Here is a 15009-nt window from a genome sequence, read left to right on the forward strand (position 1 = left end):
GAGGAAACAAATCAGCCCTGAGCTTGTAATAAGTGTACGAATATTGAAATAGACTTTTTTTACAGTAGAAATTCATGTCTGTGATCGGGCTCAGGTCCAAAACTGCTGCTGTGGTTCTGGCTCGGGAGAGTCTTGGACAGAAACTTTGAAAGTTCATGTAGGGTTGGGCTTGATTTTCTGGGCCTGATCACTTCTGTGGGCCTCTTATCCAACACTTCTGAATATGCCCGAAATGCTAATTTGAAGAAAAAGTTCAAAGATCAGTTGAAAGACTGAAAAATGGACTGGTTGACCTGAAGCACACTTTCTCCACTGATGTTTTCCTTCTTCGGTTAACTGGCTTTGATGAAAGTTTCAAATCACTGGCTGTTGCAGCTCTGACTTGTTAGATGATTATCTAACTGCCTGAAAAGTCATTTTGGTTGTCGACTCTGCAAACCCCAGAAAATGGCCGCTGAGTTGGGCCAGACCACACTGAAATTGTGGACCCTCTGTCAGCATGAATGTTTTAGATAAACATGTTTATACGCATGCAGACACATTATTACACCTTGTAAGGTATTTGGGTTGTTTGATTTATACCCTCACACTGCTCGTATGTGTGTTATTATTTGAACGCTGATCATAAAGCTATTTTTGCTTTGTATGAAAACAGAACAGAGGAAAGATCAGAGAGCGGACGATACTGCGTCCCACTGATCTGCCAGACGAACAATTTTAAGCTCAACCACGCTGCTGTAAGGCGGCGGGGGTCTTTATTTTTCATACCTGAGAGCCTGTTGGATATGTTTGATTTATAACGCAGCCCCGCCTGGATGTAGCAGCGTGTATGTATTAAACACATACATTTGTTTTAAATACATACAAGCCGCTGCATGTTTGTAGACCCCTCGCTCCCTCTTTTTATCCTGGGAGGTCACTGGGTATGTTTGATTTATAGCCTGGTCCCTCCTGGCTGTGTTTTCACATGAATCCAACACCACCCCACCCCTCCCCCGGTGTGGAAAGAATTAATAAAACACACACACACACACACACACACACACACACACACACATCTTCAGCAGGCTCAGTTGGACCTGTCTGGCTGAACGAACTGCTCTCTCCAACATTTCTGATCTGTATCAGAACTTTGACTCACTCACACTAACAGAGGAAATACATGCATCCACAGTGAGTTTTTTTTAAATCTGTGCCAGTATACTTTTCATACACAACTGCTGTTGCCAAAACTGTGAAAATGGATTCTCATCAAACGTTGCTGAAATTGTACTTTTTGTGCTGAAATGTAAAATGGCTTCACACCATGTTTGCCGTGGATTTTATACACTGCAACTTTGTTTGTTGCAGGTTTGCTGTTAAACTTTAGGACAGATGAATCCAGTGTCAGACAGCATCTGTTTTCATACATGCTCTGATTTCATCTTGTTGTCGACGACCAGTGTCTCTTTTAAAAGGCAAAATGTTTAGAAATGTGCGCGTAGCGTAAAAGTAAAGGACTGCAGCATAAAAAAACAGTTCACTCACTCAACATAAAAGTTTTTGGAAACAGCTTACACTCAAAACCTTTAGGATAGTACAATACAGTAACTATAAAATAAATATTTTGAATTCACCAGACACAGAAATAAATGTGTAACATGACCCTTGTCTGACGAGAGTTTTGTGTCAGTTTAACATAATTTTTTTGTTGTTTGAGCATTTAACTCTTGTCATATGAACATGAAAACATTGAGCACACATTTTAAACACCATTTTTTGATACTGGTATTTAAACTGATTAAACTAAACTGGCTTTATAGATTTCAGTCAAATTAAATAAAACATTATCTCAAGCTCTCAAGTGAGGAGTTTTTGTGTCAAGTGAACAAAGTCTTTGTGTCATTTTGACAATCGGACATTTGTATAGGCTTTACATTAAAATTTGTGTCATGGATGAATTGGGGTTTACAGTGTACTATTGTAATATAGGACTGAGCAATTTATTGATATTATATCTATCTTGATATTAGACTAGATTTTAGATCTTGGATATAATATCAGAAGTGTCGCCTTTTCCTGTTTTTAAAGCTGCATTAACTCAACTTTATTTAAATAGCACGTTTTATACAAAACATGCAGCTCAAAGTGCTTCATTTGACAAAACTGGAATGACACAGACACAATTTAAAGGATTACACAAACAACTACACATAAAGTTTTGCAAGAGTAGAAAATTACGACAGTAAGACAATAAAATATTTAAAAAAAACTACCAGACAAAACAGAAAAAACAAACAACAACAGATGATTACAAATTCTTAGAATAAAAAGAAACTAACAAAATAAAATTTAATTAAAATAAACAGTGAGAATAAAATTGACTGAAATGCTACTCTTTGTTAAAAAGCCAGATTAAAACGATTTTTTAAATTTATATATACATATATATGTATGTATATATGACTTTTTTTTTCATGTCGCAACACCACCAGGCAACAAATGTGGTATTGGTTTGGCTGTCCTCGTCTTTCTGGGTGATGCAAGTCACCAACTTTCTATACATCAAGATGACTGAACCCTCTCGAACAGCGAGACTTGAAATAAAATGGGCTGAAAGGTTTTTCTGTTGTTGTGCTGCTGTTAAATATCCTGCTCCTGGAGTGCATGTGTAGTGTATATACAGTATGTGTGCTTTATTTCTCCAGCTTGCTTCTGTTTTCCTCTTTTAATTTCTTTGTCTCTCTTTCAGACTGTTTCTTTTCTTTTGGGCCCTCTCAGTATTTTAGCTTGATGTATTTTCTTCTTTATTAAATAAGCATTATGTCATACAGCTGACATTTCCCCTCCCCCTCCCCCCCCCCTCTCTCTGACTTTACATTTTGTCTTCTTTTATTTTGTGTCTATTTTTCTTTCCTCCTTTAGTTATTTATCCTCCTCATATTCTCCCTCTCACTGTTTTCACTCCCCCTCTTCCCCTGAGAGTCACTTTGACAGAGAAAATAAAGTTGTCTAAATTGTGACCGTGATGGATTCTCTATCTGCCGACACTTTCTCAGAAATCAAACGGAGCCAGCGTCTGCCCTGAAGGAGGGAAATCAATCTAGAAATAATTGGCTGATTTAGAAAATGGTCAGCGGGAATGTTTAATCAACATGAGTTTTAGGTAAAAACACCAGTATGGTTAATTATGTTTGTGCATGTCTTCACAGAGAAGGTTTGGATTCAGTGTTCAATGTTTAACTCTGGTTTCGAACATGTTTTAACAGTCTGAACGTTAAATGGGGCTTTTGATTGCATCAAGAGGCGTTTTAGTGAAGTCGAGTCAAACTTCATTAGTTGAGCGTTTCTCACATGAGGAAACTCAACGTGCTTTGAATTATCTGGACATTAAAGAGCAGTTGTGGTTTGGATTTAGTATCATTTCTTTTCACTTTAAGTGGTTGTCTCAAGCTGTTTGCAAAGAGTAATTAGTCTTCTGGCTCGAAGGCACTTTGGCAGGAAAACCAGGGAGTCGTGTGAGAGTTGAACCTGTGACCTCTCAGTAACGATCTGGTCCGTCTGACACCCTGCCACCCCGCTGGGAGAGAAAAAACCTGTGGGAAATAGTTTTAAAATAGTTTGGGCTGGATATGAAAATGTGGTTTTGAACGTGGCGTTTGCTCATGTTGTTAGAATGATGTTTTTGGGTGGACGAGGTGTTGTTTTAGCGGAGCTGTGACCCAGGAACCAGTCAGCTCACTGGCTGCGTGTTTTAACAACATCATGGTCATTAGCTGCTTCGAACAGAGTGAGAGACACCAGATATTTCCCATAAATCATTTGGGTTTGGCCAGATGTGAAATCTTGCTGTTATTAGATGGGAAACGTTTCCAAAATCAGACCTGGACAGAGTCACTGACACGTCACACCGTCCCGTCTGCAGCTCTGTTGGTCAGCAGTTTGTTTTTGCCCCGTCAGAGGCACAGTTGAAGGTGATGATGATGTCACACGGCCTGTTTGTTTGACACTTTAGTCAAGTGAATCTGAACATGTTCTGACAGACATGAGCAGCAGGTCAAAATGTCATTTTGTAGACGGGAAAATGATCAAAATTGAGTTTTAAAGATGCTGCAGTTGGTGCTGCTGGACTTCAATGTGTCAAACTTAAAAAGATAATAATAATAAAACCTCACAGCTGCTTGAAGAGAAAGTGTTTCTAGAAAGCATTTAACCTTGTGACCCATCAAAACAAAGCTACGGCTACTTGAAGCCTTTCATCACCAGTTGTTTCAACCTGGTATCAGTCTGAAGTCTTCAAAATCCAGTGCTTGGTCAGTGACTTCCAGTGTCAGACACAGACGAATAAAGCCCTCCTTTTACATTGACATGACACGCAGCTGGTCGCAGTTATTGTTTAATGGTGCCCAGCGGTGTCAGGGGGAAACTTAGTGGAACAACAACGATAGTTAAGGAGGCAGAAGTCCAAGTAGGACAGGTGGGAGGGGTGATGGATAGATCCAACAATCACTGACTTTCACCCAGGAGGCTGGTGTTCTCTTCCCAGAAGACCAAAGCCAGACTCTGTTCTTTTTTGTGTGGTGCCAAAGTAGTGCTTTTATTTTGAAAGAGACTGTATGCAAACTGTACATTTCCTGTGAAAACAGAAGTGTATTTTGAAAACAGACAATGCGTGTAACAGGCTGAAGTTGCAGTGTACCTTGCGCGTCATATTTTGATGTGGAAAGTTGATGATCAAACGTTGAGATGAAATTGACATTCAGGGAAAATTGTTTTGCTAATGTCCCACCTCAAGGCTTGGTAACAGTTCAGGGGCATTGTAGATAGACATACTCGGGCTCTTTGAATGTAAAGTGAAGGTAAAAGGAGCAATTGAACACATCCAGACTCTGAACTGGACCTGCATCCCTCCTGCTCTGCATCTTCACACTAACGACAGGATATTTGATTTTCTCTTCAGGTATTTTCAGGATGCTGCACTTTGACGTGTCACAGTTTCCATAAGCTAACAACAACTGTAAACTTTGTGTGGCATTTTTTTAAATCAAACGTGTTTGTGTTTTCATCGCAGGTCCTGTATCTTCTACAGAGCGTGTATGGACATCCCCAGAGGAACAGAGCTGCTGGTGTGGTACAATGACTCCTACACTTCCTTCTTCGGCATCCCGCTGCAGTGCATCGCTCAGGATGAAAACTGTGAGAGAACAGCACTCACCTTTCTAACTTTATTAACCTTTATCTTTGTCTTTGAGCCTCCTCTGTCTTGTTTTCTCCTCTTACGTTTGATGAACATCACTTTCAAAATGGCAGCTCAAGAGATAACCCTTGATTTAACTAAACAGCAACAAGACATTTACTGTTGTACGCAAGCCAGCAGTTAGGAAATATGGGCAGGGGGACAACATGTTCCAAAGTGGCCCGTCATCCACACCCTGGAGGGGGCGGCTTATTCTCTTATTTTGAAAAGCAGAGGTAGTCACATTTGTTGCGGGCTGAAAAAATGCCCTCCAGTGAACGATTAGAGAAAAGTAAAAGAAATTACTGCAAGGTATTAACATGTCCTCACGCGTGAAGCATACATGGCTGTCCACTCTCTCGTTTTACAGTTATACCTATTTTATGTCATTTCAAGACGGTTTATGGACCTCAGTATGCAGAAATATCTAAATACACCATTTATTTAACCTCTCTAACTCCGCCAGGACGCCGATGTCCTCCCCCCCTGTTTTCAATAAGGTGCAATGTTTGAAGCTGGCTGAGTGTTTGATCACTGATAGTACTGTTTTGAAGCCGAGTGGCCGCTCTTGTCATGTGGAGCTCCGCCTGGATCTTTTCATGGAAAAAACACTGTAGAATGGTCATACTTTGAGCAGTCTTCTTCAAATTTGAAACAAGTGTTCATTGATAGTGTGCCTACAGCCCCACAGTGTCATTTACCTGCTCAGATGAAGCCACAGACAGTTATTCATCCTGAAAAACATTTTTTATTTTATTTTAGGCAAAATCCTCAATTTGTTACTGACTTCAGAGGCCCATTACTCTGTCTCTGTATCACCTAGAGTGTTTCTGACACTTTCACAAGAAACTTCAGGGAGTTTTCTTTCTGGCAAGACCTCATGCATGCATGTAGTCAGAACGGTTCAGACGCTACAGTCATTTTTAATTTAGGTATGTCATTTTAGGCGTTTTTGCTACAAAATGAGGGTGGAGTGCAAGAGGTTTTTAAGGAGCTCCTGATTTTTGGTGACACATTCTGACTCATTGCGCATCTGCCTCAATATACATAACCTGTGTTGTCAGGGATTTCAGTCAGCAGGTAACTTGTAGTACTTGATCCCCTTTAAGGGTCAACCATAGACCTTTTCGTGGCCCCCCGTGGCCTCAGGCTGGGGTCATCTGCACTCTTTGACTCCCCTGACGGCGGACCTGGTTGTATGTCTCTACCAAAGCTGTTGTATAGTGTGTCTCGCTGACGTCTCCTTGAGCCAGAAAGTGAAATATTTACACTAGCTGAACAGTGAGGTCATCCTCTGATGAGAAGGTGACAGGTTCAGGTTTGTTCAGCTGCCTCGTGATAACGCTGATAAAATCATCAGCTTAATGATTCAGATGTAAATGTGACATCCAAACAAACCTCACGGCTCTGCAACCGCTCCGTCTGCAGGGAAAAAATCTGCAGGTTTTTTTTTTTATTTCGCTCCAATTTTGTTACTGACAATATTTAAACTCTTAGACGTGGACAGAGCTTTTGGCCCGCCACAAAAACAACGCAGTGAACGCAGTTTTTTTCAACAAACTTGCTGCTGTCTGATTTATTTACCTGACAAACCGAGCCAGTCAAAACAAGACTGGAAGAGCTCTTTTGTTTGCTAAGATGTCGGCATTCTGCGGCTGGGTGTCGATCCGCCGCCCCTCACTCCGTGTTCCACTTCTTCAACCAACACCAGCGTTTAGCCCCAGCCCGTTTTTTTTAAAGAAAAGTTTTCCATCAAAACTTCTTCTTTTCCTGCAAACAAAAATACACACATTTTTTGAACCTCTGTCTTTTATTCAGGATTTTATTGTCAACATATTTCCGCTGATTTATGAAAACCTCATGACTCCAGTTTGGCGTTGTTCATGTTTGAACTCAGGAGTCCGCTTGGTTCTTGTTTGGATCCACAATTTTCAGGCTATGTTGCAAAATCAAATGACTCATTTTGAATAAATGGTTTACTTTTCTGGCAGAGGGTAAAAAGTATTCCTGAAATTTGATTTTTACAAATATCAGATATCTTGGAGTCATAAAATTGTTTTAATTTGATTTATGATTTAATTCTTGTCAGGTTCAGTTGATCTCTGACGAAACAATCAGATGTTTTACAGCCTCTTAAACTTATGCATGAATAATGTTTCCTGTTACATTTAGCTGTTGGGGAAAACATTTTATGTAACTCACTTTATTTGTCTCACTAGTTGGAAATATATTTCCTTTTTAATTATTTGTATAACAGTCTTAAAGTTACATCCTTGGGGCGTCCAGTAGCTCAGCAGGTCGGGCGGGCAGTGTCCCTGTCGCAGCAAAAAAACGAAACATCCTGAAGACGACGCTCAAAATCCGGCTGTTTGGTGAAGTCCCCTCAAAGTTTTTTGTGATTTCAGTTGGTTAAAATGTTTTTGACAAACTGTGATGTGACGTTCATGTCATTGAAGAACACGGGACAGTGTGTGTGTGTGTGTGTGTGTGTTAACATATTAAAAAAATACAGGCCGCCTTCTTTTTCTTTTCCTCCACTCTGTGTCCTCCTCTTCCCCTCCTCCCTCCTCTGCTTCTCCTCTATCCATCCCCTTTTTCTTTCTCCCTCTGTCACTAATTTGTTTTTGTTTACATCTCCTCCAGTTTTCTGCTCAGTCAGCCTGTTTATATCTTTTCCATTCAAACTGTTTTTCTGTGGATTTGACAGAGTAACTTTACCCTGCAGGGGGAAAAACAAACTTTGACATTTCTTTTTTCTTACACAATTATGGAGGAAAAAAAAAAAAAGCATCAACATGAAGAAGAAGTTTTAATCTTTGGAATCTAAATTGAAATGAATTGAATTAGGAGCTCGTCTTTCACAGAGACGCAGTTAAATGAGATCGTGCTGATTGCAAATTAGAGACCTTTGGCCACAAACTGGTTTGTTTTACAGACGGAACGACTCTTTTACATGACATCGTTGGTCATGACGGGACCGTGGCAGCCTCAGCAGTCACATACACGCACAAACGTGTACTGCTATGTTCATGAGGACATGTTAAGCCTGTACATTACTCACAAAACCTTTGTCCCCAATTTCAACAGAAATTGAATATAGATTTATAAAATATATATAGAACTATTAGTGCTTCGGCTGAAGTGATTGTCATGTCTGTTCATTGGTGCAGCGTGTCAGCCCAAAGTAAAATATCTTGACAATAACTGGATGGATTGACATGATATCCAGTGCAGACAGTTCGTGGCCCTCAGAGGATAAACCCTAATGACTTTGGTTATCTGTCTAACTGAGAATGTTTGACCCTCTGAAAACAAACCTCTCGCACTCAGCCGTGAGGGGTTGTTGTTTTTGTGATCCCGTTTAAAATCGATCTAAAGTAAAAAGACCTAGAGTGTTCATTCTTTTGCAACAGAGAGCTAAGACCAGGGGCGTAAATATAGACAGTGCAGGCAGTGTGGTTGCACCTGGGCCTATGGGGTGCGGGGTCCCGTGGAGAGAGTGGTTGGAGGTAGGCTTGTCGCGATATGCGATAAGTCGGTTAATTGCACGGTAAATTTAAAGGGAGACAGTAACTTTTCCAGCCGCGATTAATTGCCATATTCACGCATGTTTGTTTTCCTCGTCTCTCTCCACCAAAGAGACTGGACGACAAGAGCGTTCCCTGCCATGCATCGTCTGGCAGCCAGGAGTTGGTTCATTGGCGTAATGAACGGAGGTACCAAATGGCACGGCCCCTGTGTGGGAGTGTTTTGGATTTAAACCAAATGACAGAGGGGAGCCCAGTAATTGTGCCGGGTTTGTTCTAAAACCATCTCAACAAAAAGAGCAAATACGACCAACTAAACTGCACACCTGAGAGTGAGAGACTGACAGTCTGTTTTCTTGTATTTATTTATTTATTTCGATATTTTTACGTGTTATTTTGGATATTTCAATTTTCTTTTTGCATTCCTAAATATTCTTGTTAAATAAATGTTTATTTCTCTTTAAAGGGTGTACATGCATCAATATGCCTTTATTATCATTATATAAGTTTAAAAATGGTCTAAAAACAGCAAAATTACAACAATAATAAAAATGGTCTTCAAAGCACAATATTACGCAATATTATTGCTGATCGCAATAATTTCTGACGCAATTAATCACCCAGCAAAATCTGTTATTGTGACAGGCCTAGTTGGAGGGCCCGCTCTCCTTAGAGCAGGGAACGGGCCCTTACAGGTGATTCAACTTGCCTCCTCAGAGACACACCTGTGATCAAAGACGAAGTTAAACTACAAATTTGTCACCCACTGTATCTGCCCTCAAGATGACAAACTCGTCTCCATCAATGTTTATTTTTTTCTTTTGTGAAATAGTCAGTAGAAATCCAAAACAGAATTATATGTTCATTTTACATAAACTATAAATAAACTATTTTAATAATGCATTTAATTAATAATCTCCTCTTTCATTTGGTATTTGTGTCATATACATATTTGCAGTGATGATTGGTAATACATATGTTGATGTTTTCCAACGTCAAGTCTGTATTTGATCATGTGACGATACTATAAAATATACAGTAGCTGTTTTGATGCAAAATCTGGCACTGGGGCCCGTCCTACCTACCGTACGCCACTGGCTAACACTTTTGTGCCATTATGTTGTCCACATGCGATGACATCATTAAATTATGTTACAACAGTCCAAAAGACAGCAAAACATGAGGTGACGCCTCAGTGTTCTCCTGTCATGGCTGCAGGAGATCGTTGTTTACATGATTCTGTTTAAAATCTACCTAAAACAAGTCTCTAACAGCGAGAGCATTCAGTCTTGATTCTGCAACAGAGAGCTCAGACTCCTGTCTTTTGCTCCATAATGTTATCTGCTTGTGATGACGTCATTACGTTATGCTACATCGGTCCAAATGAAAATTGTGCGGTGGCACCAGAGGAGCAGGGAAGCAGGTTGATAGGAATGTTGGATTTTTTTTATGACACATTTTCAGTATTTAGTTAAATTATTATGGTTCATTGACCTACATAACCTTAGCTTTCTTTAGCTTCCAGGTCGTACAGATTTTAGGCATATGAAATATCAAAAAATACCAATATAGGTACTGGAGAAATAATTCTACTGCAGATGAAACTATCAAAACTTGTAAAAATGAGCATATCTCAAAAACTCAAAACTGCACATAGTTCAAGTAACGTTTTGAGCGTTAAGTAATATTTTGATCATGTTTCTTTATTTAGACGTTTTTTGAATATTTGGATATTTAAAAAAAGACATAATTTCAATACTTTATCAGTTATTATGTTTTATTGTCTTACATAACTTTTAGCTTTTAGGTTGTACAGAGTTTAGGGATATGAAGCATTTGAAAATACATACATCACAATTAGGAAAAACACCAAATTATGAACTGGTGGACTGTTTCTATAGCAGAGTTCAAAGGATTAAATGTAATAAATATTATCAGTGTTTTATGTCACCTGCAGATTAACATTGATATGTGCAGTTTTGTTTTGTTTTTATGAGCTGTGCACATTGCTGTCAGTAACAGAGTCAGATCAAAATATACACTGAACAAACATGAACATTATGACCCTTAACGACAGTTAGATTAGTCGCTGAACTGTTGTGTTAGACTGCATTAGTATTAGCTAGGTGTACCTAATAAACTGGCAACTGAGTGTAGATTGAAATAGACCAGTCCCTCTTTCATATGGTAGTAAGTATGCTACAGTAATGTGCTGCACCGGAGCCAGTGATCCAGTGATGGACCAGTTTGACAGGATGATTTTTCTGTCAGTTCTTTAATAATCTGAAGGATGTACGAGGGCCAACACAACAAACTAAAGTCGTATGCTTCAACTAACAAAAACTCAGATTTGAGATGACTTTAATTGTCTCTATCCATGTGAAGACATTTGATCTTCAAAAGCACAGATGTACAAGACACGCAGATACATCGTGTACCAACGCACACACTGACAGAGGGCAAACAAAGACTGGAGGATTTGCTTTTGTTCCACCCTGCAGTGAAAAAAGTTTGTTCACATCCAAATTATGTGAAATTAGATTACTCTTCTTTTGTACAAACTGAGACAGCAGCTCTGCTCTGAATTAAAGACAGTTTGCTACTAACTGCATTTGGGTTTTCCATGGCATCGTTATCTGCTGATTGTGCCCACAAAGGATGAGTGTGACGTCAAAACTCTGCAGAGGAGACAGCACGACTGTGACTTTGTGTCCTCAGTGGAACAGACATTTAAAGTTTTGACCTTTATTGGCGCACGGAGCATCGACGGAGCACTTTCAGACTGAGAACTGGACAGTGCAGCCAGTTTCCCAGTAGTTTCCCTGGTTAACTACTGTATTTGGGTGCTGCAATGTGCCCGTGAAGGAAATGTAGGCCACAGAGTGTCTATCAATTAAACAGCAATCCCCAAACCTGCTGCATGGAAATCAAACAGTTTGGTGGTTGTTCTCACTTCACATCATTATCATTATATTTACTCCGAGCATTCAGTGAAATGGATTTCAGTTCAACTAAAAATACTTAATCCATCCCTCAAGGGCCAATTCAAGGCAAATGAGCCCGCAAACCAGGGCTGCCAGAGGGATTGTGCTTATTGAATTTTTTTTGTCCCTGGTTGGGACCGATTTTGCATGCATATTACACAAATAATAGAATATTCTGGTATTCTGCCGGGTTTTGGGGTCTTTTTGATTGGCCACTGGTTTGGTTTTGTCACACAGACCTGGCAACCCTGCTGCAAACCGAAGTACACATAAATAAATAAGAAAATACAAATATGATTCATTCATTTTCTGTAACCGCTTATCCTGTTAGGGGTGGCGTCGGGGCTGGAGCCTATCCCAGCTGACACGAGAGGCAGGGTTCACCCTGGACAGGTCACCAGACTATCACAGGGCTGACACTTAGAGACAGACAACCATTCACACTCACATTCACACCTACGGACAATTTAGAGTCACCAGTTAACCTGCATGTCTTTGGACTGTGGGAGGAAGCTGGAGCACCTGGAGGAAACCCACGCTGACACAGGGAGAACATGTGAACTCCGCACAGAAGGGCTCCCCCACCCTGGGTCCGATCTGGGAACCCTCTTGGCGACAATGCCACTGCACCACTGTGCCACCCAAATATGACAGATATGTTATTTGACATGTGTGCAAAGCATGTTTTATTCCTGTCAATCGCACCACACCTGCCCTTGAATTTGATTAAATTCTTACAGAGGAGTTAGTAATTGCTCTGACAACCGCTTACCTGCAAGAATGTTCCCCCCAAAAGCAAAGTGTTTTTAAAAGCGGCTGCTGCTGCTGTCGTCTGTGGTCGGTCTCACTCTGATGTTGTCAAATACCAGCACCTGGGCAGTGACTTCTGGCATCAGACACCATAAAAAATGGCAGGTTGACAACATGGGTCCAACAACCACCGACCGTTTTTTCCAAAACCCAACATCATGTGTGTTGGCTTTTTGTTGAAGGATTAAATATGTGGTGTTGGACCAACATAGTGCTTTTATGTTGAAAACAGACAACGCATGTAACAGGCTGAAGTTGACACGGCGTCTCAGAACGTCAGCGTACCTTGCAGATCATATCTCATGGAAAGATCATGACCAAACATCCATATGTGGCGAGGTTGGAGTGAGATTGTGTCGGTGTCTGAAAACATTTGAGGCAAGAAATAGGCAGTGCAGTCACAGAATCTTGATTCATATTTGATCAGCACTGTCTTGTTGGTAGTTTGACCACATGATTTGTGATTGACAGCTGCTATAGAGACTCCTCGGCTCTGATTGGCTGTTTCATTCAGCTACAGCGAGGCCATTAGAAGCGCTACATGGCAACAGACTATCTGCTGTGTGAATATACCGTTACAGCAAATATGACAAATTAATTAAAGTTACCGACTGCAGCTTCAAGTTTCCAAAGATTTTGACAGTCAGGGTTCATTTCTTTCAGCAGATTCAAACACACACAACAAACACCATTAAACACACACACCTGTGTAAACAAGCTCACATAAGCACATACAAGAACAAACTCGTACACACACACACACTCACAAACAGAACATGATCACTCGCACACAAACCACACATGAACACACAACAAAGAAAACACACACACACTCCTAACACACACTCATACTCAGCAGACTATCAAACACACACACACACACACACACACCCTGTGGTTGTTTACTCATGCACGTTCCATCCAATCACAGCATGTCGGCTTGACGCTCCACAGCCCAGCCGCCGCCTAACAACATCAACATGTGCACCGACGGAGGAGGATAAATCACTTTAGGGGAGAATCATCATTGTCTTTCTCTTCTACTCTTTATCCTTCTCCTCCTCCTCCTCATTTCCTCCTCATCATCTCATACTCTTTCTCTGTAACACCTTTTTTTCTCAGGTGAGGAGAAAAGAGGAAAAGGTAGAGGATAGAGGAGGAGACAAGGGGGAAAAGGGAAGAAAGAAAAAGAGATTTTATTGTAAGTGTGAGGGACAGATAGAGGAGAAGAAAGAGGAAGAGTACGGTTCAAGGAAATAGAGAGTGATGAAGAGTTCACTACAGGAAGAAGGGAGCAATAGGAATTAGGGAAAGTAAAAGTGAGGAAGACTTTCACCCTGTTCTCCACCTCTGCAGTAAACTCCTCTGTGCTCCATATTCACATCTCTTCTTTATATGATGTATTATTATTACCATTATTATAATTGCCTCCATTGATTTTATGAGACTTTATTATCTCTGGTAACTTATCGTTATTGATTTCTAACAAAGCTTTGGCAACATCATCCAAATTGTACTTCATACCAGTAAAGAGAGGAAGACAGAGACACTCGGAGGAAGCAAAGACACAAACAGGAGAGTCTCTGGAGTCACAGTCAAACTTTCTCCCATTTAGTTAGTTACATTTTATTGATGTCCATATCACAATGCATATATACATGTAAAACTCCCATGTGCAGTGAACAAGTATTGTGTGTATCAGAGCCTCATATATCTTCTTCCTCTGTGCCACAGTGTTCATCAGTTTACATGACATTAGAGAAAATGGATTTATTGTGTCAGTCCGATGAAAACGGACTGAAATCGTACTAAATCGAATTTCTCAAAGTCAGACTAACACACCCAGATCATGTGACTCCTGCATGTATACAGTCAATCAGACCCAAACTGGCCGAGGCGCTCTGAGCATGCTCCACAGTTTCCGCCCCGGGCTTTGACCCGGAAGTCCAATAGCATTAAATGTGTAAGAGAAGAAGAAGCCGGTAACAACATGGAGAAATCTACATCCAGAGCCGTGACTTTTTGGACGGACCAAATGTACAGAGCTGTAAAGTTGTCCACCATGGTAGCAGTTAGCTGCTAGCTAACCGTAGCTAACTTGTTTGTCCATTGTTTGGTCTGTGACGTAATAGGTCAACAGGAAAAAGGTCCAATACTAACAAGCTGAAAGGGGGCATATCTCCACCTATCGTAGAGGAGTCGCACATACCGTAAAACTTGGTGTATAAGTCGCACTTTTTTTCCCTTTTTTTTTCATCTAAAAAGTTGGGTGCGGGTTATAGATCGGTGCGACCTATAGACCAAGGTAAATGCTGACATAGGTAATTTGACCCACAATTTAATTTTATTCCTGAAGAGGTTGTTTGGAAAATTGCAATCTGAAAAGTAACCAAAGCTGCTTAAGAGGTTATTGTGTTTTGAATGTGTTTCAAATTAAAAATAAAGGGAAACAGTGTAGGAATAACTTGTATAA

General features: G+C 40.4%; 1 protein-coding gene across 3 annotated transcripts in view; it reads left to right on the forward strand.

The window, feature by feature from the left end:
- Positions 1-15009, forward strand: part of prdm6 (PR domain containing 6) — a 188356-nt gene that overhangs the window by 121396 nt on the left and 51951 nt on the right. For all 3 annotated transcript variants that reach the window (XM_078171166.1, XM_078171167.1, XM_078171165.1), the window contains exon 6: positions 5051-5175. In XM_078171166.1, coding sequence (XP_078027292.1) covers positions 5051-5175 — 125 coding nt within the window. The remainder of the gene's footprint in view (positions 1-5050; positions 5176-15009) is intronic.

This window comes from Epinephelus lanceolatus, chromosome 9 (assembly GCF_041903045.1).
Source record: "Epinephelus lanceolatus isolate andai-2023 chromosome 9, ASM4190304v1, whole genome shotgun sequence".
NCBI lineage: Eukaryota > Metazoa > Chordata > Actinopteri > Perciformes > Serranidae > Epinephelus > Epinephelus lanceolatus.